Source organism: Orbicella franksi, chromosome 4 (assembly GCF_964199315.1).
Source record: "Orbicella franksi chromosome 4, jaOrbFran1.1, whole genome shotgun sequence".
NCBI lineage: Eukaryota > Metazoa > Cnidaria > Anthozoa > Scleractinia > Merulinidae > Orbicella > Orbicella franksi.
The window spans coordinates 25102564-25125604 of NC_138148.1; the positions used below are offsets into that span (position 1 = coordinate 25102564).

The window sequence follows — 23041 nt, forward strand, 5'->3', positions numbered from 1 at the left end:
GGTAGTTCAGAGAGGACCCATCGAGTTAGCTTGAGTCGCATTCACGTTTTGTCAACAAATTTGTTATCTGCTTTTTAAGAAATTCGCGCTACAACGCAATAAGACCACAATACACACAGACTAACTAGCTGTTTTCTCATCTTATTGTAAATGTCTGAGGTAAGAACACCAGTATCTACTCCAGTCCCATCGCCGCCTGCTGCTCAGTCCCCCGCAGTCAGTATATCGACACCTGAGCCTTCATTCCGAGAGCCAGAGTTATCTCAAGATACGGTGGTGCCCACGCCTCCACCGTCTGTGGTTGTGAGGACCCCAACTCCGGAGCCTGAACCCGAGCCAGAGCTCAGCATGTAAGTTGTTAAAAAGTACAGCGTGAGCATGAGCTTATTAAAGTACCACCAGAATGTTTTAGACATCAGTTTATAGTGTTATCCTTGAAATTTTAATTCAACTGCAGCTAGACAAACCCAATTTTGAAATAGAATCGAGTCATAAACTAATGTCTTAATGCTTTAGTTGACTTTGATAATTACATGAGTTTAAGGCTTCGAGTTCGTGTAAACCAACATCCTATGTTACTGCTGCTTATTGTAGAGCTGAAGAACCGAGCCCACCCACGGAACCATCTGTCAGTCAGAAGGTACTGACTCCTCCTAAGCCCGCGCAACCTTCGATCAGCAGTCCTTCGAGCATATCATCCACCACACTGGGTACCACGACAATAACTACTGAGGAGGAGATGTCTGAGGGAGAAATGATACAGGTTACTGCTTTACCCTCTCATCCCCAGCTAGTTGAGATCTGCTTGAATCAGCTGGTCCCCAACTCCCTAGGTTACGTTTATTCAGAGAATAACACGGAATGTTTCATTTAACATTAATTTCACAGTTGTAAAAAAAAAAATTTGTAAAAAAGATGTGCTCTCATTCTGTATGATACATATTATATTATTACATCGTGTTCTTGGTGAATTCTTCAAATGCACCTTGTGTGAAAGCGACGAACGGTTAGGAATTACTCACCGTCAACTTCACCTTACCTTTTCATAGAAAATTTGGAGTTACAGTGGAATCTCGTTAATACGGTCACCAACGGGCCCTGAAAAATTGGCCGTATTAACGACTGGTCTAAATAGAGTGACGTCGTAACAGATGTATCACAATCGCACTTCTAAACAAATGTTCCTTAATAAGCACCCGGAATGCAGAATATAATTTAAAAAAAATTGAAACTTTAATCAGTGTATAAAATATGAACAATGGAAAGCTGAACATAACTGGTTTGAGTGGCCGTATAAATGGGGTAAAATTATAAAGGACTATACAGGTTGGGATTTCAGAAGGTGGCCCGTTGGTCGTATTAACGACGTGGCCGCATTAACGGGGTTTTCTTAGAAGATAATGTATGGGCGTTTCGCCGGGACAAGTGCCAGCCGTAATAACGAGGTGACCGTAAGGCAGGGTTGCACTGTGTTTGGTATAATTGCCAATTATCTGATAGTGAATAACTTGAATTACTGAACTTAGGCTGTTAAAAACTGTATTGACTGTGGGTCCCTGCTTGCAATTTAAAATAACGTATAAGGTTATATGTACAAGAATCAATTTTGATTTTGTTCACGACGCCCTTTGGTTTATAATGTATGTTTAGACGTAAGGAATAATTTTTTATTATTGTGGTTGATTTTCAGCCTTATGTACACGTTGGTATGTACAGTGAAGGAGAGTTTGCTGTGTCACCAACCATTGTTCAACTGGCTGCCCAAAGAAAATTACCTGTGAGTGGAGACTGGGACACAGCCATGTTAGGACAAGATGAAGGTAAAGATTTCCCCTTGATTACACCTTTCTCTTACATTACTGTTAGTTACTTCTTTGAATTAATAAGCTTAAGGATTGTGTGCAAGTAAGTGTCACTTTACAAAGTCCCAAACAGGCTTTGTACCTTCACAGTTTTTTTTTTTTCACTTGTCCTGCGGGAGTACAACAAAGGTAAAGCCTTTTCGTGTTGTTGACTCGTTTCAGTGCTATGCTCCCTCGCTTGGAAAAATTCCAGAATCCTGCACTCGGTCTATAGATGGCTGTTACTCACAGATTACATATTTGTGTTTCCGAGGCATGGATTCAATGTGTAATGACAACTTGCAAGCAAAGCCTGTATATGAATTAAATTCTCTCCTTGACTACACTACGAACAGTCGATTTTGTTTCTGAAATCCTCCGCACGATTGGACAAGTTAAAATTATGCAAATAAGAAAAGAAACGAGATCGCAGCTCGATCGTTCTTCTTTTTTCTTCGCATTCGTGTATTCGCTTCGCACGCTAGGGGAAGAAAGAGACTGCTCGAAATCTACGAGTACACTTTTTTATGACCAAATGCGCAACGTATCTTGCTAACATTTATCTTTGTATTACAAACTATGTTGACTTTTTGCTTGTCCAAGTGATCAAATCTTAAGTGAGTTGACAATCTACCTTCAATGTTATTGGGCTTTAGTTAAGCTCGCCTACGTTTCTGGAAATTATTATAACCAAGCATTAACCGAGAGCATTATGCGTCCCTAGATAGTCGTAACGAGCTCGTGAGAGTCGCTCTTAACGGTATCTTACAAGGTGGAGAAGGCAAACGCCGTAACAGCAGCAGTAGTGTTAGTGAGTCCATGTACCAGGTCAGCAGTGCTAGTACTCTGAGAGATACAGAGGACATCAGAGAGGTAACGTCGGGCAAACTTACTGCTTTATCTTCAATGTCAATGTTGTTCCTTGTTTTATAAACTGTCCCTTAAGATCATGAAGAGCTTTGCTCGGCTTAATAACGGTAGGCGTCAGATCTTACTTGATCTGTTTCAAATACCTCGTGGTTTACGTTAAAATTCCGAAAAGACCCTCCGGGTTACTTTGTTGGAATGTCTCTTAAGGTGATGGGCTTATGTTAGTTCTGAGGCAGGTTCATTATTTGAAGGAGTTAGGCGTACTGAAGGCTTGTCGTTCTCGAAACAAAGGGTGGCGGCGTGTGCAGTGCTGAGCTAAAATCGTGAGATGTATTAGGGGTTTTCAGTCTGAGAAAATGATTTTCTATTAGTTGTATTTCCTTGGGCCTATATTCGCGAGGTACTGGCTGGTGGCTTTTTGCGTATGACATGATCGGAATTTAACTGTGTTTACTGGGTTAAACACAAACATACGTAAGCTGGTGCTGTATGCTGGAAATAGAAACACTATGACTTCATTACTCAAACCCTCAAAAGGCTACGGACATCTTTTTGGCTGTGTTCTCAGACCCTCTTTCCCTTCTAAAGGATTCTATCACTGACGTTACACACAGTGAAGGAGAAGTTCCTGTGCAAGATCCAATGGCGGTTCTTTTGAACCGCATTCAAAATCACATGAGGTCAGCGGAGAACAGTATGGCCAGTGAAGGAGAGCTCTTAACAGAGCATCTGCGCACGCCCGACCTGAGCCAAGATAAACGTGGAAAAAGAAACTACGGTGAAACAGGTTAGTAACAAAGGAATTTAGTGCCAAGAACTGAAGCAGTTGGGCGAAAAAGATTTTGTTCAAAAACGAGTACCCCGTGAAAACCTGAAGCATTCCACTTCATTCTTAATCGTTCAGGGATTTTTTCCTTTGTTTATCTTAAATTATTATATGGCTAACTCCATGATCGGACGAGAGGAACCAAATCCTGCGCTGTGATTGGCTACCCGAGCGGGCAAGATGACGCTATCTTGCCCGCTGTTGTGTCCCGCAAAAAAAGCTTCCCCGAAAGCCATATAAGAAACTCTCTATTGATCAAGCTTGTTCGGTCAAGATGGTTGGATACTGGCCTCGTTCTGTTTTGGGAGTTAATGGACTCCGTCTCGGTCCATAAACACGCAAAAAATAAAACAGCTTGGACGATATCCGTCATCTTGACCTCACGCTTGATCAATAACCCATACTTATGACCACTTTATTAGGTATTTTCTACTTTCGATCCTTTTGAAAGCTCGTAACTGACAACCTGTACTTATTGCTGTCCTCTGTTGCTAGCTCCTGGGAACATTTCTCCCGGTGAAATAGTAGGGGAGCCCCCGGGTGTAATGAGAGAGCTTCACCCCGGGTCAGCTGACTTTACACTTGATGATGTTGCTGGGGATAAGGAGCAGATTCCCACAACAGCTGTACACGAAGTTGCACCGATGACTGCCGACGAAGGGCCGAGTCACGGCGATCGTTCTCTTCATGCGTCGGACTTGATTCCGGGAACAATCGGAACAGACACTGCTTCTCCGGCGCTTACACAACAGCAACGATCTAAGCCGAGGGTGATTCACGTTGAAGAACGAGAAAGTGAAGCATCAGGGTCACATTCACCAAAGACATATTCACTTGACGAGCGCAGGAGAGAGATCACTGCTCCTCCTGAAGATAACGATAAACAGGATCCAGTAGATGTTAGCGGGTTAGACTTGGCGAGTACGAGGAGTAGAGTTAGTGAAGCAGAAGCCAAAGAAATAGAACCACAACAACCCACTAAAATCCAAGTGACTTTACCTTCAGTTGATGATGTTCATGAAGAGAGCTCTCTAGCACGCGAACATCCTGTTTCTATTGAACAAGATACAATCGGCGATGTGTCATCCATTTCAGGGGGTGATTTCTGATTAGGAGAATAGTAATGATAGTTATGTGTAATAAAACTCATGAGTTATGTCATTAAAAATCTGTCGTAGATTTTTATTTTGGGTCTTCCCACTCTGTCATTTTAGCGAGCACGAGAAAAACAAAAGTTAATTGTTGCGTTAACAAACATTAGACCCCGCCCACACAACGCAGGAGAAATTTGAAATGGGCGTTTTCCCTGTGACAACACATCAAATGTTTTCCGTCCTGCTCCACACTACGTCAGATAAATTTGATAAGCAACAATAACCGGCCATGTTGGATTTGTGTTTGGGAAAGGCCTTGGCAGGGAAATCACATGATTATTGTCACGGAATCGTTTTTAAAAAGCACCATTTTCAAAATGTTTTCCGGCGTTTTCAAGCTCATCCTGTTTAAAGAGCGTTTTCGAAAAGACGTTTTCGTGCCAGATTTAATAGTGTGGACGGTAGGCCTAACCGTTGAAATAAAGCTGCGTTTTCAAATTTCTCCGACGTAATGTGGACAGGGCCTTCCTCTACTCTCCATGTGGCTCTGGGCGACGCTCTGGGCTGTACCAGAGGCTCATTATGTCACAGACATTATGTCTCATTTATGTCTCTATACACTCCTGGCTATACACATCAACGCCACCTCTTGCGGTAAACACTGTTTTCGTGTTCTTTGTTTCATCAGAATGACAACCAAAGCTCGTGGCAAAGTTGCCCGACGCTTACTTTCGAGCGCATTTTAAGAACTTGTTCGCGTCTCACAATTTTTTCAAAACAGAGGAAAAGAATAATAAGAACAAGGGACTTAGTGTCGGTGCTGACCAAACAATGCGGCATTTCCTTTTTGGGGTATTGCGGTATTTGACGATTGTTTTTTGCGGCAATGGGGTGTTCGGGGGCCCATAATGTCTCTTCCTCAAAAAATTTAACGAAGGGAATTCAAAACGGAAGCAAAATTATGGGAGGAAGAGCCTATATACGTTTCGTTACACTTCCTGTTTTGAGCTTCCTGTATTTCTGTGGCGGTCTTATTAGTCTAAAATAAACCAATGATACTTTCGGGAAGGAAACCAGCGCTTTTTTTAAAAATGTCTGACGAATCTTTCTTTCTTTAATCTTTAATCATTATTTATACACGGTAAAAACATCAGATAGAAAATGAATGAAGCCAAACAAATCTTGTTTGTCCAGCGCTTCCTTTTCCTTGTGCCAAGACCCCGACGGCTAGGAGGAACGGCGAAACGGATACTCCTACGTCATTACTGCGTGGTTGCAAAATTAGTTGATAGCTCGTGGATCAACTTACAACTGTCCTACATTCTCGTTCTCTATTCGTGTTGTTGCGTAGCAACGTAGGCAACGTAGCAACTGCGTGGATGAACACCATATCTTGGATTGAGACGTGATTGCAACGGAGAAGGATTTTTATTCGCACAAATTTAAAAACAAAAAATTAACCTTGGCGAATGTCGATGGTAACATCCGTTGGTTTTGTATGGTGTGATCAAACCTTGTGATCAACTCTAGCCTGCTTAGCGAAGGATCGACCAATAACTTGCGCGGTTTCCAAAGGCCCTGGGTTCGTCTACGTACGGGATTTCAATCTATCGAACCTCCTCATTGGTCAATTTCAGCGAGACTGCATTGCCGTAAAGTGCGATTGACCTTCGATTGACCCAGTTGCGAAATTGTCGGGACGCAAGAAATTTGAAGTTTCGTCATTGTGAAGATCGCTTTCCATTGTGCGGATCCGGAACTTTAAGTTCAAGTAAAGGTAGTTTGTTTTCGCCTGAAAATGGGTGATACCGATGCAAAATCCACAAAGCCATTTAAACAGCGGAAGAGTTTCGGTAAGCCATTTGATTTGTATGCAATCTCCATATGGTACCTTTGTTGTTGTTGTGGACGGCACCGTGCAAACGTTAAGCTTATGTGCGATCGTATTTTCCTTCATTCAGTCAGTCGTAGAGATGAAGTGGCAGGAATCAGAGCGAAGTTCCCATCCAAAATACCAGTAAGTGTGATTTAGCGACTATCTCGCCATTCTGACAATATTCGCTCTCATCTATCAAGCTTCGCTACTCTTTATTGAAGGTAAACAACTTTGTGGATTTCACTTGGTTTTAAAATGTGCTTGTGTTGCAGGTTATAGTCGAAAGATATCATAAAGAAAAAGATCTTCCGTTACTTGACAAAACGAAATTTCTCGTTCCTCAAGAGCTGACCATGAGCCAATTCGTTACTATAATTAGGTAAGTCGTTGAAAAACCATTGTTTGCCATTTTGTAACTCGCATAAGCATGAGCGGAACTTGTTCGATGTCTGCACGTTCTCGGGTTATGCGAACACTTCATCTCTAAAGTTGGCGCAAGTCAAAAGCTTTACAATCGATCGTAGATCGACAAATACATACGACACGAGAATACGTTCAGATATTATTTGTTTGATTTTAGCAATTATGTAACGTTAAATTAAAAATTGCATGCGTGGTGATGAAAAATCTTACAAGGACGCTTTGGCAAGTCGTGGAGTTGGTTGAACTAATAGTCTTATAAGGTCATGGAAACGATTCCTGTCAAGCGACCTTTGTTTTTTCTTTGCACGTGTAGTGTGTTTGTACAGATTTACGTGCAGAAACGCCATGCTGTGCCTTGATCACAACAAAACTACTCTCACTGCCATCTTGTTGTATTCAGTATCAGTGTGAAGCTTGTTTTTGTATATTTAAGCAAATCACGACATGAATAAATCTCATCTTTCTCTGTAAATGAGCTAACAATACAAAAGGCTAGTTTAAAAATAATTTGCTGGAGTTTGTTACTCCTCCATTTGATACTTGGGTAATTTTATATATCAATAGGCATTGTTCTCTTCTCTAGAACGTGAAACGGTTGATCACTGCCAAGAAATCTTGCACTAAACAAATTAAGGACACTTATTTTCCTTAGAATTCTTAAGGTTTGCCAGCCTAAACAGGCAATGTGTTTTGAATAAGCCTATTGATTCTCAAGTAATTGAATAACATCTCTTGAAATTTTGTCTGTGTAGTTATTTGTTTTACTTTTATGTTTCAACGTGTTGGCCAATTTTTCCTTAAATCTAGTTGTGCACGTATGACCTTTCATAAAACAACAAAAAGCAGGGTCAAAAAATTGGCTCATATGGAACCTTTGCATCTCATGTTCAAGATGTGTGCTAATCTGACCTCATCTGGTACATGGTTTAATAAAAGCTAAGTTTAGGTTTATGTTAAATTTGTAAAATGGTCTACTATATAGTTAACAACGTATGTATGTTAGTGAACTACTAGCATGAGATCTGTATTCAGGAAGCATTTGTCAGGTTCTCTTTTTACAAAGCAGTTGTTTAGCACAATGGTTCTTTTAATATTCTGCTGGTAAATTAATGTATCCAGGCTGTAATCCATTTTCAGCAAGGGCAAAAGATACTTACTTACATGTACATGATTATTCAGCTTGTTTTTATGAAAGTTAAACCCAAACTGTCTGCCAAATACGAAGGAGAATGATTTTTACTTAACAGCAAGCTGTTTCTTTTACACCATGTTTTGAAAAAGCAATTAACCAGATCTAGTTTGTGAGCAGTCCATCTTAGTCGTCCTTATTACAAAATTCCAACCTTTTCAGGAACGAGTCAGAGTTCTCTTTTCACATGTATCTTGGACTAGTGTTTGTCTAGATAAATGTTCTTTTGTTGTAAGATGGTGCCATTTTGAAGTATTGATCAAAATGTTTTGACTGCTGTAGCAGTAGCCTTCATCACACAATGTTTTGATAGTTTTTGTGTTGCTATTTTTAGCATATTGTTTTGCTGCTAAAAAGGGTTTCTTTCTTTTAATAATAGCCTGTATTCCAATGAATTCTCTTTCCAGAAAGTGATGATGTTGTAGAAGAGATAGTCAAGTAATTGACATAGAATGGACTTGCTAGAAAAGGAAATTTTAGGATCTCTTCTCTTTTGAACATATTGTTGAACATGTATGTTGAACATGTATGTAGAACATATCGAATCGAATTGGATTGGATTGGATTTTTCCATAGCATTTTCTATAGAATTCGTAGTTGCATTTGTGGAACATCTTTAGCTTAGTAGCCAGGCATTTTCCACGGAACTAGTTTCTAGGCTCTTTGCCTAAAGTAGATTGGAACGTCTGGAGGTTAAAAATTCGTCACAAATGAAATTAGCTTGTGAACAGGCTTCTGGCGAGTTGCTGGATGGAAAAATGAAAGGCTGTGTGCAAGAATGTCCCCTAGAATTTTTGGCTATTTTGAAAGTGCTCAAAAATAGCTGAATTTTGGCATGTGGGCTTTGTTTTACCTGAGAAACATTGCTCTGAACTTTTTTTTTGCTGGGGTGCTCTTCGTTCTCGAGAAATAACGTATGCAAAAAACTCAGTTTTCCAAGTGGCATCTTTTGGAGATCTTTTGTTGAACGAAAAGCAAAAGAGACCTTCTTATTATTTTGTTGAACAGCAAACAGGCAGACTGCTTATTAGTGTATTCCACTGAATTTTAGCTGTCTTAACCCAAAGGAAAATAGTATCTAGAGCAGAAATCTGGGAACAGATTGCTTACGTTGGTTATTGTGACATGAACACAACACGTGAATTGATCGAGCGTCAAACGAAGTACCATCGAACCAAAAAGAGATGTGCTGCATTAGAGCTCTGTCAACTAATATCTTAAGCATTGTTTTAAAGTACCTTGTATGCCTGCCTGGTGTTTGAGAGGGATGATAAAGCCTCGATAAACCCCTAAGTCATCAGCACGTTTTAAAGAATCAAAATGTGCTCTGAAACTTCGAAGGCAGCTGATGTACTGTAATCGTGTTATCGGCGTTCGAAGTCAGATCAAGCCAGGCAGCAAAGTCCAAGAGCAGTTCTTGCCCAAGAAAACTACCCTCTTGTGAGTTGTGGCTGATTTGCCAAGCATTGCTAGCGTCAAAGTTTGGAAAGCGAGAACTGGTTTTAGACTTATAAAATTTGTCTTGTATCGACTGCCATGTTTTCCTGCGCACAAGTTGTAAAGACCCCTCGTGGCATGCATTGTGATCACATTCTGCGGATGTTCCTCAAACTGGTATTTAGATTGTTTTGGCTTTTTTCATTTAAACATAATAATGGCCAACAAGTAGTGATCGATTGTAACATAGATCTGTGATCCAGGTTGCATTGATTTTATTTCATATTGGCATGATTTGTAATGTTTTGAACTTCTGGGATCAGCGGACATGCAGATGTATGGAGACCGGTACATTGCGCAGAAGAGTTAATTTGTTAATCTGTTTGCCCTATTTATAGAACGTTTTCATGTGAAGTCATCAAATTCTTAAATCCAAAACTAAACAGCCACAAGAGTTGTTATCCTCATCAGGCATAAGAGGTACATGTACCAATGCATTTTGAATTTGGAAGTTAGGCGGGGTGTGTGACATAAAGCTACGATCGCGTTTGTCCAAAAAAATATGTATTTATCTCGTGATTTTTAGCCATTTAAGACGTTGCTGTCTTTAGAAAAGTGCTTATTTAATGTTTATTTGTTCAGTGCAGATAATCATTGTCCCAGATAAGCAAAGTAAGTTCCAGATGTTAACACTATTTTCCGGCTGCCATATTTTACCTATTTAGACCTGAAATCAACATTTTTTAGCTTATACGTTGCGTGAAATTAACATTTTGCTGTTTTCTAAGTGAAATCAACATCCTTGGCATCATGCGTTAATGTGAAATTGACATTTTTACCTATTTAGACCTGAAATCAACATTTTTGAGTTTATACGTTGCATGAAATTAATATTTTGCTGTTTCTTAAGTGAAATCAACATCCTTTCGGTCATGGGTTAATGTGAAATCAACATTTAAACCTTTTTTGACCTAAAATCGACATTTTTGAGCTTAAACGTTGCATGAAATTGACATTTTACTGCTTTGTAAGAGAAATCAACATCCTTGCCGTCGCGTGTTAACATGAGTCAACATTTTAACCAATTTTGTCCTGAAATCAACAAATTTGAGCTTATATAAGTTGTGTGAAATTGACATTTTGCTGGTTTTTAAGTGAAATCAAAGTCCTTGCGGTCGTGGCGGGCTGATCCTTTGTTATAATAAACTGAGGTGAGACTTTGACTTATAACAAAGGCTTGGCTTGGCTATTATAACAAAGTATCGGCTCTGTTTATCATAACAAAGGCCCGGCTTTGTTTATTTGAAGGACTTGGTGGGAAAAGGGTGTTAGGTATTTTAATCAAAAGTGAACTTTGTCGAAAATGCTGCAAATTTCACATGCAGTTTTGTTCAGGTATGTTAAGCAATGTCCCGTAGCTTTCGCGCTAAAGTTTGGTTCGTTTTCGAGATATTACATATGTAATAAACCACTTGGTTTTTCCAACCTGTGTGCCTTTTTTGCATACGTTATTTCTCGAGAATGAAGAACAACCCAGCGAAAAAACTTCAGAGCAATGTTTCTCAGGTGAAACGAAGCCCACATGCCAAAATTCAGCTAGTTTTGAGCACTTTCAAAACTGGTCAAAAAATCCAGGGGATGTTCTTGCACGTGGCCTTTCAAATATGGTCGCCAAGAAGTGTCAATAAAATTTTTTCTTCACGGCGACGTTTTACAAGATGTTTCTTTGCGTGAAAATATTCCTACTCCTGAATGATCACAAGAGTCAAATTCCATGTGTAAATTTTAATTCCATTAAAGTATCGTGTAGTTTACAATTTAGTTGAAATGGAGTTTTCCTCATATAGATAGCTCTCTTAGTTTGGAGACTGAACATAACATTATTTTCTTCTTACATGCCATCAGTATGAAGCCTTCCAGAAGCCATGTATGAAGCAAGCAGCCATGTTGCTGAAATGAAAGCATGTGTTTTGTTCTGCCATGTGTCCACGGTATGGCTGGCAGTTTAACCACTGAAAACATGGCGGCGTTAAATGTTGATTATAGTGCTTGGATTTTAACAGCAATCTTATCTTCATTTTTGATCTAAATTATTTTCTGTGGAAGTTAAAAACTTCAAAGAGACAAGGGATAAGCTTCTTGCTTGAAACCAAACACAAAGTTCTTCAATTTAAAGCGAAACTAATTCCTTGAATGCCGATTCAAGATGCTAAGAGGCTAGTCACCATTAGGTGACTAGCGTCAAAATTCTGATTGCAAACACTCAATTTTCAGTCACATTGGCGACCAGCTGATCGCAATTTCGGACCCTGGTCAGTGAGGTAATTAGAACTGTCAAGAAGCTACATTTTCTGTACTTTCTGCAAACAGTTCTAATTGATCTACATGTAATTAAACAGCTGGGCTCGGTGTCATAATAATACAGTTGAAACTCTAGTAGTGAGCACCTCTTGTAAGCAACTGCCTCTCCTCAGCAACCAGTTTTCCAAAATACCAAAAGTTTCCAAGTCGAATCACTATATTTGAAACCTCTTGTAAGCAACCACCTCTTGCAAGTGACCGCCACCACTTTTAGAGCTAAAAGTTTGAATTTTCGTTTGTTTTTAACCACCTGTAAGCCACCACTTGACAGATAATTGAGCAAAAATTGGATAATAAGGTGTCGTAACATTATCGTTACTATTCCTGGCTAGTACAAGATACGGAAATTTCTCTATTGGAAGAACTGATTTTTTCCTCGAAATTGACTTTTACACGATGCAATAAAACATTGCATTGGCATTGGTGCGTTGGGTAAGACTCCGCAGTTACCATATTTTAATGAGGAAAAATTTTGACCCATTACATTGTAAGTTCTCGTAAGCAACCACCTCCCATAAGTGACCACCTCCCATAAGCAACCATGTAGGGTTGACATTTTGGGTGGTCGCTTACGGGAGGTTTGACATGTTCATGGAATATTTCAAACTTTGTCCCTCAGAGCCAATACTTGGAGAGCTTAAAACATATTTTACGAAACTGAAATTTAGCCTAAAGAAATTATGAGCACGTGATAGAGGCGTCAAACTCTGCAAAGTGACATGCAGATAACAGCAGAGAGTCAGGAAACCATGCCTGTGACCTCTAGCACAGCCAAATGGCTCCCCTCTACTTAAAATTCCTCCTCATAACAGAGCATAAAGTACCCTTCAGAATCACTTGTGAAATAACGAAAGGTTGGGAGACCGAAAATTAAAAGAGAACAGCAGATGATAAATTCATAAAAAATTTTGAATGTCAAGGACTTGTGGGTGATGTGTTACTTCCAGTAAACTGTTGTGTGTTTTTTCTTTTCAACAGAGAGCCTTTCAGGCAGTTTTTTTGTACAGTCTAGCAATTTCTTTGATTATGTCTATTCTCATTGCCTATCTTCTATGTGGTTTATACATGTATGAATATATTTTTTCAGGAATCGCATGTCATTATCATCAACACAAGCTTTCTACCTTATCGTGAACAACAAGAGTTTAGCAAGCATGTCAATGACAATGGCTGAAGTTTACAAGGAGGAGAAAGATGAAGATGGATTTCTTTACATGGTTTATGCTTCTCAAGAAATGTTTGGCTCATGACAAGCACAGAAATAACTTACAGTAGATGCACTCAGAAAGTTATAAATTATGTTGCATTCCATCTGCAACATCTTATCGCACTCTAATTACTGGAACAACGTACCTCAATATAGACGTCATCTATACGTGGTGCTCGAGTACCTGAATCCTAATTGTGTGACTGAGTTTGGACAGTGCATAGTATACACATTTCTTTTTACTGTTAGACCCAATATTTGAGGACACTGAATTTGCAACATATCTTGGGGAAAATGTTGATTAAATGATTTTTGCTATTACATTAGCCATTTTACTGAATGTCCTATAGTATGTAGTGCAGAGCTCTTTTCTTGTGTTGACAAAGCAGGGAAGGAACAAATGCAACCTGTGGGTATTTATGCTAAATTTATTTTGGCATCAGTGCTCAATTCTATTCAAGATTTTCAAAGAAATTACAAATGGAGTACCAAGCAACAGTTTCATTGTTTGCCTTACACAAATAACATTATAAAGTGATGAAAATTAGTTGTCTGAGGTACCCAGACAAAGCCACTGGTTATATATCCTTCATTCTAAAGCAGGTCATGTTTTTACATCTCCCCTGGTGTTGTTTTAACTGTTTTATCACCTAGGATTGAAGTAGTTATTCTCCCTATGGATTATCATATTGTCATTTTATTTGTTAGTGCTGAGAAGTTAGGAGTACATCTAGACAGTTAAATTATCCCTTAGCAGTACGTAGCTAGTTGATTATTTTTTTGTCAATTCTCATCACTTGTCTGCTTCACAGTGTACTAATGCAGTAATTACAGTGGAATCCTAATTTTTTAAAAACCACCCAAGAGAATGGGGATCAGTTCAAACAACTGAGTAGTTTTCTCCTACCTGTAATTATTTTGTAAAAGTTTGAAGTAAAGGTTTAAAAAATCAGGTTTCCACTGTAGAAATTGATGTCAATCAAATTTGGAGGAAAAAAAATCTGTTTGTAGACAGATGAAGGTACTAGCACCCTAGTATTTAATTTATTTTTATTTGCAGTGCAAAGTGCATATGAGCACTGAGTTAACAAGCAGTATATGTACATGTAGTGAGTGTGATTTGAGTTGCAGCATTATGCGAGCCAACCACGAGCCTAAGTCAACCTCGAGTCATGAGTCAACAGCGAGTCTATCACAAGTCAAGCTAGTTTTTTTTTCATTTTGTCCTGAAAAAAAAAATAGATTGTAGGAAAATAAAATATACGAATATGGATTGTCTTAGCAGTTAACTGACAGGGTATTTTACTAACAGGCTCACCTCGATCACAGCACTAAATGCCAATAAGAGGAAACCCTCTCGCACGCGCATGGCATGAATGTTAGCGCTCAACTTTTCTCTCAGTTAGTAGATAGTCAACAAGATTCATGTCACTCACTATTTGGATAAGACAGTCTTTCCTTGATAATTTGCAATGGACACAGCAAATAACATGACTTGCCATCATGTTTGCAATAGTTTGGGGGGGGGGGGGGGGCTGAGCACGAATAGACAATCTATATTCATGGATTTTATTTCCTACAGTCTATATTTTTTTCGGGACAAAATTAGAAAAAAAATTTTAAAAATTGGCTTGACTCCTGGTTGACTTGAGGTTGACTCAGGCTCGCGGTTGGCTCGTGTAACGCTACAACTCATGTAATTTATTTCCGAATGAGCAAAGATTTATTAGAGCTCAGTTAATCATTTGCTTTATCTTAAACAGCTTAAATCGAGTTATTTTAAGCCTTAAAAGCACAAAAGCAGATGTGTTTAGTTTTAGATCTTAATTCTGTGTAAGTGGGAAAAGTTTTATATACCATAGTTTGGTGAGCTGATATTAAGGGAGGGGTTTGGCTTCTCTGATTTCAAATAATGTAACCTTATTGGAGACTAACTGGCCATAGAATTAAGGAAAATGATCTTATTGTCAGCCATAAATTAATTAGTCTTTTTATCCATAGTGGCATTACAGGTTTTTATTTTGATGAGATGATGTTGCAGTCCAGAGATCCATCGGTCAGCTCCTAGGAATTATAGTGTCTTTTTTTAGTTGCCCTTTGCATGTGGAAAATTTGCGCTACAGTTGTGAATTTTCTATACGCAATTAAGTAAGTAGTAATGGAAGAGACTGAGAGAATCTCTATGAGTGCTTCATCAACAGTGTGGGATGTTTTTCCCTATAATCTGATACATTAATTGAGGTAGCTGGCAGGCAGTGAAAGTGAAAGGATGGAAAGAAACAATGTACTTTCTCAGGTGACACGTCATGTTGCTTTCAGGAAATGTGATAAGCAGCAAAATGTTCTGGACATTGTAGTACCAGTGAGAATTTTTTTTCAATTCTCCAATATGTTCGTTGTAGTAATAGTTAACTTATTATCATTGAATGGAATTGGACAGTTTTTATTTACACATAGAATTTCATGTAACAGGTGTATTGTTTTCATGAGGATATTCTTTTCAATTTTGCTGCTATAGAAATTTGGCCATAGTAAAATGTGCAATTTACATAAATATTTCAAAGCAAGGCTTGGTGGGAAAATTTTATCGTCTGATGGCATTATGCATTAGGGCTATTATATAATTTGTAGGGTAAACAGAAATCACCAATAGGCCCTTTGCACGGTACACATACTGGTGTGCAAGCTGAACAGTGGGACTTCCAGAACAATGCAACTCGTACCAGGCCACCTGGACCTGCCTTTGTTTTGGAAGTCCCACTGCGTAACTTGCTCACCAGCATGTGTGATTTTGTACCATGTGACCGGATCGTGCAAGGGGCCTATAAGTGTTATCTTCTCATGTTGAATTTGACAATCGACCAAATCTGGCTAGCTTGATTTTTTGGGGGGTTTTAATTTAGCTGCAAATTATTTAGTTGCCCATTATTCTAATTTGTGCTTAAAATAAACTTGTTTTGAGTACCAGTTTCTTTATTATTTGATCGTGTTCATAACGTGAGTTATTATATGCACTTTCCTGCCATCATGTAAAGTGATGCAAAATTCCATCTCGAACATGCAAACTAAAGGTTTACCATTCTAAATTTTATTGACCTACTGTGTATAGTGGCATAATGCAGCATACACTCTTCCTGGACTGAGGTAGAGTCTGCATTCAGGTTTAGTGACCCTTGAGTTAGGTGCTTAACTTCGGTTTCTGCGGTATGAAGAGACGAGGAATGTTCCCTCCCCCTTTGGACGGGACAGGGTTGTATGCTATCTCAGTGTTACCCCCATGCGGACATGCATTTCTTTCAACTTGGTGCGGAGAGGCACTGTGAGAGAAAAGTGTCTTGCCCAAGAACCTGGGTTTGACTGTAGAATGGAGTTGTTCAAAGGATGGGTAAGACTACAGATCATAAATCATTATCCAGTGAATAGCGTAGTTTGCTTCATCAACACTTATCAACTAGATAGTGATTTATCTGCAAGTGTCCTTTGAAGAGGACTAACTAAGGGCTATCATACCTTCCTTTCCTGGACAGAATACAAACCTCGTCTTCATTACACAAGAAACACTTTGCTCAGAGATTACCATTTTTATAATTGTGTATAATTTGGAAAGAAAATTTATATGCGACAGCAATTTTGGTGTCAAACTGAAAGTGCCGCAGGGGGAGGGGGTGGGGGGAGGGACTCCCATGTGAAAAAAACAGAAGTGCTTGTCATACCTTTCAGGGGTTAAAAACGCGGTTTGGTACCTTTTAGGGTGTTCATCTTAAAAAGGTTCACAGCGGGAACTTTTACGGTACCTTGTAGGGTATTGAACCGAAAAGATATGACACAAGATAATGTGCCGTTTTAGAAATGGTACCTCTTAGGAGTGAAAACAACTTCAAGCCTCATCCACAAAGCAGGATCTTGGTGCCTCTTAAGGGTTCTTTTAAAAATTTCCGACTAGCACCCCGTCCTTTTGTATTGGAGTCTCTGCCCCTCCCCCGCGCTGAAAATATTTTAATTCTATTTTTTCCAGTTCTTCTTTTTGTCCCATTGTTCATTCTCTTTCTTGTTCGCTCCAATCCCTCGCAATGCGTGACGCTGAATGGGAGTACAAGGGTCATTTGATTGTTTTCGTTGCTCAGCGAGAAATTATGTAAATATAGGCCATTGTTATCTTGTTGAAAACTCTTTTATTTCTCTCGGGGTTGGTGAGGTCGCTATGAAATGATTTTGGAACGTCGTGGAATGTCTAGATGTAAATGTGTGATGTATACAATTCTTGCAATCCTAATTGTACAAACATCTTCCGCTTTCGCGGGGAATTCGTTGAATTCACAGAGTCAAAATGCCATTAACCCGCGAAATTCAAGCACAGAGACTCCAACAGGAGGTAAGAGATTTTTGTATCTGTTTCCATACCTAAAGGATTTACAGACATTTGATGAAGACAAGACGTGTTAAACTAGTTTTTTGAGTGCATGCTTCAACAATTTTTTGTGTAGAATCTGCTCCGCATGTGGTTAAGTTTATTTGTTTCGCCTTCTTTTGTTTATGCTCTTAAGGTAATTAACGCATAGTTGAAAACCTCTCAAGCTGTCATGTATTTTCAATTTGTTATCCGATTGAAATTTCCGTCAGGTCAAAACTACTTGAAACCTTAAAGTTAAACGAAGTCAAACGATAGAACACTAGCTTCGAAATTTAAAGAAGAACTCCTAGAATCGAATAACCTAGTAAGCTTATTTTTTCTCTTTGCGGCATGCGCCCTGTATGTTTAACTTGACGTTAATTAACGGACCCTGCGTACTTAAGTGCTATGATCCGAAAATCTAAAGTGAACCATCGATACCCGTTAGAAAATGAAGAGGAAAAGAAAGGAAAAGAAAGTGGCCTGATGTTCTCCTGATCAAATAGTGTAAAATTAAGTTACAAGAATTAAAAGCATAGAAGTCTTCAAGCGTTTCAAGTAGAACGGATCTCAGCTTCGATTCTTTAACGATGGCTTCAATCATTAATGAAACATATCAGTTTTAAGCAAATAGAACATTGATTAGAAAATTTTATGTCATGCAACATTCCCCTATTTGTGTCTGACTTGTAAACCACTGTTTTTTCTTATAGTTTATGACTTGTTTTTTTTTTTTTTACATAGGTGAAACATGTGAGCTCAGTAACACAAATTCATTTGCTAAGTCACCATGTAGAATGCCCTGTGAGAAGGATGATGATTGTATCAATCATGGACGGCACACGTGCTGTCCAACTCTGCCAGGTAGCAGCTGTATAGGAGAATGTTTAAGAGACAATCTTAAATCTAATGGAGCGACAAAAAGTAAGTGCAGTAATTGGTATAGAAATGGACATTCGCAGCCCCTTCCTCCCATCTCCCCCTACCTACTTCTGCTTACTTTCCCAGGTAGGACTGTTAGGTTTTCCCTATTGTTTCCTAGTACCAGGGTTATGTTCACATGAAAGTCATGTTTGCTGTAGCAGCTTGTTGTAATATGTGGTTATACTCTTAAATAAATATACTTTAAATCAGTCATGACCCTCAGTAAAAAAGTTGATGGGATCCTGTTGATGTTTTCTTGTTTGTCTTCTAGCATGTATAGATGTTCGCAGAAGAAAACGTTACATTGTGGGGGAAACATTCATTAGAGGAGACAAGTGCTGTACATGCCTTGATGAAGGAATCAACTGTGTTTCAACAACTGTCAAGATCTGTTATCTAGGTTAGAATAAATCACAGAATTATAATGACATTTAATTGCCTAACTTGCAATTTGCATAAGCTGCACAATCCAGAACTGCATTCAGCCTTAAAAACAACTTAAGTACCTGAGTAGGAAATACCATTACTAAGACAAGCGTTACATGCAAGCCTTTGTAAGAAAGCAATAACAGTATTCTGTTCTGAAGCAAACACCCGCATATAAGTGGATTAAGAACATCATGCTGAAAGTTGGCCAATTAATAGCACCATATAATTGTATATAAGAGTATATTAGTAATAAGTATTTATTTATTTTTTATTTGAAATTAATTTTAGTGTAAGTAATAGAACCCTCTATTAATGTTAATAAACAATGTACAGTATTTCTGAAACAAATTTTAAGAACATTTTGAGAGCATATTTTCTCATGCTGATTTCTCACTAAGCACCCAATAAATAAGAACTTTCATCAGCCTGAACCCTGAAATCATAGCTTCATATATGTGGGTGTTAAATGTATTTCAGGTTGTTGGAAGAACTCAAAGTATTTTAGACATGGTGAATCAATATCATCAAGGTCCTGCTACAATTGGTGAGTGAGTATAGTGCCAATTAAATTCTTTGGTTGTATAAAGTTTAAAGGGAAAATAATCCATCAAATGATGAGTAAGCTTTCACTTAGCCTTTAGTAAGTTAATTAGGATTCAATTTCCTGTACAAAGTTGTACAGAGCTAATATTCAGCATAGGTGCTCAGAAAAATTGAGTTGTGCAGCAGGCATTGCAGTCATCATGGGGTCACTGGGCTAAAACTGTAGCTCTGTAGTAAATAGAGAACAAAATATAACAGCCAGCAACAAGATATATGAAAAGGGTTAAAGTAAGGGGTGGCAAATTATACTGGTCCTAGAAAATTACAGAACTCAGAAACATTTGATTCAGTCTAGAAATCGCCAAATCCCTTGTGATGAGTCACAAAATCTTGTTTTTAAAATTAAATTATTACTTTTCAACGCTCAAGTAAGAACTGCTCTGTTTGATTTTTAACAGCTCTTGTCACAATGGCTCAGTCACTTGCTCTTCTGATGTTAAATGTCTGCTAGGTAAGTAAAGAGTCCCATATCAACTGTTATCTCATGAAAAATTAATATTGTGCAGTCCAGGGAACATTCATACCTACCCTATGGAAGGTATCAGCTGAACTGTGGTGAACTGTTTTGTTTTGAAACATTTGTCATGCAAACAAGTTCTAGTCACATTTAATTGTGCCAATTGCCTTTTTAAAATTCAGAGTTGACATTTTTGTGGCTAAATCTGAGTTGTAAGTGCTTATGCTAGAAAATTGTTATTTAGACAAAGATAAATGCCTATTTAAATGACCAAACATGGATATTAAATACACACAAACCCGAAATTCAAACAGGGAAATGCAGTTATAGAGGGAAACTTTATGAAGAAGGAGCCTTATTTCACCTTCAGGGAGGATGCAAAGAATGGTAAGATTATGTCTAGTAACCCCATTACCCACTGATAAATTTCAGTACATAAAGGAATAAAGATCTGAACTTATATTGCATTGTGCCTATAATTATGTAGGCGACAAGATACAATAAACTTTCTGATGTTGTATTTAATTGGTTTTATTCTATACCATCCCCAGACTAAAACTACATAATTTCATAGGGTGCTGATTTTAAGTACTAAAAACCAGATAATTTTGGAAATATTCGACCTGATTTCGTTGAGAGCAATCTAAATGAGTACCTAATGATTTACTGGGCTTGGAGCTGTGCTTTGAAAACAAGTATTGCAATAAAAACTAGCTCCATTGAAAGTAATCTCCACTATTAATGATTGGTTTTGTTTCTAAATCTTTAGTGTTTGCCGCTCCGGCAGATGGAATTGTAATGCATTGACTTGCAATGCTGGTATGTGCAGACTTGTGGCAAATTGCATTTTTGATTAAGAGGCCTGTCTAAAGATGTTAAGAGGGAATCCACCAGAAGTTTGAGTAACTAATGGACAAAAACTTAGTACCAACATTATTTACATTGTATTGTAAACTTCTATGCGACTGTTTTAAATATCTTGAGTTCTCAAAAGAAATCATTTCTAACAACGAAAACAAATTTTGAAGTTTATATGAAACACTTGAAAGTACTGGTGAAATGACACTGATGATGAAATTTTACCTGAGTTTGCTCAATTTCTCTGAACTTTGAAATTTATTTCCTTGATTTGCCATAGGAAATTGTTTCTGGTGTTATTTCAGGCAACTATTTGTATCTTAAGCTTTTAGAAAATGCCAAAAAGGGCTGTAATATACTTACAATTATTCTGGTACAAGGGTTTTGTCCACTAAAAGTTGGAATTGCCCTATCGGATTTCGTCTTGAGGCTTTTGAAATAGCATTTAAGTGACTGCATGCAAGGGTTGCATTAATTTTCTCAGACTCTCATAGCGTAGTCCAGTCCACTGCGAGAAAACATGTCAAAACCTTTAATAAAAGACAGTGTTTATTTACCCTCTGGGGACATCCATATGAAAAGGTCGGGAAAGCTCGTCGGAAATTTGAATGAAGCCCCTAAAAGAGACCAATCTGGGCGTGGCTCAAGCTTTATTCGACCCATAAAAGATACCACTGAAAACGGAACAGGCCTAATTACCAGCCCAGTTCAGGAAAGTAACCCGCACTATACCGGATTCAAGAGACCAGCGGAAATCGAGCCTGAAAAAGGAATTAAGAGCATTTTTTGTTGTTGTTATTATTATTTTTTCGCGTGCACCCTAAACGATACTTTAACTGCCAAAATAGGGGCGTTTCGTGATAAGCACCCTAAGTACAAGTGAATATATGAAAGTTCATATATTTGAACTGCGGAGAATGATATGAAGATATGATTGATCATCGCAGTTATGCACACAACTTAAGCAGTTGTGAAATCAAAGCCTGAAAAAAATTCAGGCCTGAACGGGATTTGAACCCATGACCTCTGCGATACCGGTGCAGTGCTCTACCAACTGAGCTATCAAGCCAACTGGGAGCTGGCCACGTCGTGAGTCCGTAATATACCCGTAGAAGGTGAGGAACGTGGCCAGCTCCCGGTTGGCTTGATAGCTCAGCTGGTGGAGCACTGCACCGGTATCGCAGAGGTCATGGGTTCGAATCCCGTTCAGGCCTGAATTTTTTTCAGTCTTTAATTTCACAACTGCTTAAGTTGTGTGCACAACTGCGATGATCAATCATGGCTTCCGAACACCTTAAGTGAGACCAGATTGCTTGATTTATACACCAAAGCGAGGCGACGAGCATCCCTGACGTTTTCAGATGGGAGTCCCAGCCAGGATTCACCCGTCATCTCCTGGCATAAAATGGATTTTTTTTATGAATGTTTTAGTGCTATATGTCTGATTACAAAATTATTTTGAGTGAGGAATCAAACAGTGAGGTTGGAAATGTTACACAAAGTGACCTCTGTATGAAGCTCAACCCACAAGCTAACTGACCTAACCAGATTTTGTTTTATTGCAGCCAAGTCCAAGGCAGACATTCCGTCGCCTCATCATACAGCGCATTCACAAAATGGTTTTCTTTCTACTCTTTCGCTGTTCATGTACACACTTTTTATGTCTTTTTGCGGTTAGAGAGATTTGGTCTCTAAACGTGAGCCTATCTAGTCGAGGTATAACACTCTTGAATTAACTACCACGCTTTAGAAAACAAAACCAAAGAACATGAGCATGTGTGAAGTCAAGTTCTCTTTTTAATTCGTTTTCCCCATCTAATTTTCCTCCGACCTATTCTGAGATAGAATCTTAATTGAACGTTTTAAGAAGAATCAATTGTAATAAGTTATTTCGTGCTGATAGGAATGAATCTTGAAGTTTAACATATCTGAGTTATATATCTTCAGTTTTTGGTGATGAACCAATGGTATACGGTTATTGCCAAACAGTTATTTCAGTGTGCGTATTAACGTGTGTGAAGCGTAGCAAAGGATTAAAAGGGAATGAGAAAGAAAAAAGTTATACTCTTTCGAAACGAGTAGATTTTTGATTGCTTTTAACGTTAAGAGTGTTTTCAATTTTTTAGTACATAATCTTTTAGGAACGTTGACCCTGTTCTCTTGCGATAGGCGTGCCGGGTGTATTGTTCAGAGAGTCTGTTTATATATTTAATAACCTGTAAAATAAACGTATTAATATTCTAGAAAATGTTTGAA

General features: G+C 38.5%; 3 protein-coding genes across 4 annotated transcripts in view; all 3 read left to right on the top strand.

Annotated features, from left to right (window-relative positions):
* LOC145484943 (uncharacterized) overlaps nucleotides 1-4726 on the top strand; it is a 37531-nt gene extending 32805 nt beyond the window's left edge. For both annotated transcript variants that reach the window (XM_081463562.1, XM_081463563.1), the window contains exons 25-30: nucleotides 160-350; nucleotides 595-763; nucleotides 1691-1820; nucleotides 2566-2714; nucleotides 3300-3498; nucleotides 4033-4726. In XM_081463562.1, coding sequence (XP_081319688.1) covers nucleotides 160-350; nucleotides 595-763; nucleotides 1691-1820; nucleotides 2566-2714; nucleotides 3300-3498; nucleotides 4033-4646 — 1452 coding nt within the window. In that variant the 3' untranslated portion in view covers nucleotides 4647-4726. The remainder of the gene's footprint in view (nucleotides 1-159; nucleotides 351-594; nucleotides 764-1690; nucleotides 1821-2565; nucleotides 2715-3299; nucleotides 3499-4032) is intronic.
* Nucleotides 4727-4804: 78 nt separating this feature from the next.
* Nucleotides 4805-16091, top strand: LOC145485062 (microtubule-associated protein 1 light chain 3 gamma-like). The gene is made up of 4 exons (XM_081463715.1): nucleotides 4805-6484; nucleotides 6593-6648; nucleotides 6780-6886; nucleotides 13005-16091. The coding sequence occupies exons 1-4, from the start codon at nucleotides 6430-6432 to the stop codon at nucleotides 13165-13167; spliced, it is 381 nt and encodes a 126-aa protein (XP_081319841.1). The 5' UTR covers nucleotides 4805-6429; the 3' UTR covers nucleotides 13168-16091.
* A 92-nt stretch (nucleotides 16092-16183) lies between these two features.
* On the top strand, nucleotides 16184-23033 carry LOC145485016 (uncharacterized). The gene is made up of 8 exons (XM_081463663.1): nucleotides 16184-17496; nucleotides 18259-18438; nucleotides 18710-18838; nucleotides 19345-19411; nucleotides 19869-19921; nucleotides 20242-20314; nucleotides 20697-20746; nucleotides 22351-23033. The coding sequence occupies exons 1-8, from the start codon at nucleotides 17331-17333 to the stop codon at nucleotides 22461-22463; spliced, it is 831 nt and encodes a 276-aa protein (XP_081319789.1). The 5' UTR covers nucleotides 16184-17330; the 3' UTR covers nucleotides 22464-23033.
* The last annotated feature ends 8 nt before the right edge of the window (nucleotides 23034-23041 follow it).

Excerpts from the sequence above, each read along its gene's own strand:
- LOC145485062 (XM_081463715.1), top strand. The coding sequence starts at position 6,430 with ATGGGTGATACCGATGCAAAATCCACAAAGCCATTTAAACAGCGGAAG. Across the intron at positions 6,649-6,779 it reads AGTTCCCATCCAAAATACCA|GTTATAGTCGAAAGATATCA; the intron begins GTAAGTGTGATT and ends CTTGTGTTGCAG. Across the intron at positions 6,887-13,004 it reads CAATTCGTTACTATAATTAG|GAATCGCATGTCATTATCAT; the intron begins GTAAGTCGTTGA and ends ATATTTTTTCAG.
- LOC145485016 (XM_081463663.1), top strand. The coding sequence starts at position 17,331 with ATGATTTTGGAACGTCGTGGAATGTCTAGATGTAAATGTGTGATGTAT. Across the intron at positions 18,439-18,709 it reads ATCTAATGGAGCGACAAAAA|CATGTATAGATGTTCGCAGA; the intron begins GTAAGTGCAGTA and ends TTTGTCTTCTAG. Across the intron at positions 20,315-20,696 it reads CAGGGAGGATGCAAAGAATG|TGTTTGCCGCTCCGGCAGAT; the intron begins GTAAGATTATGT and ends CTAAATCTTTAG.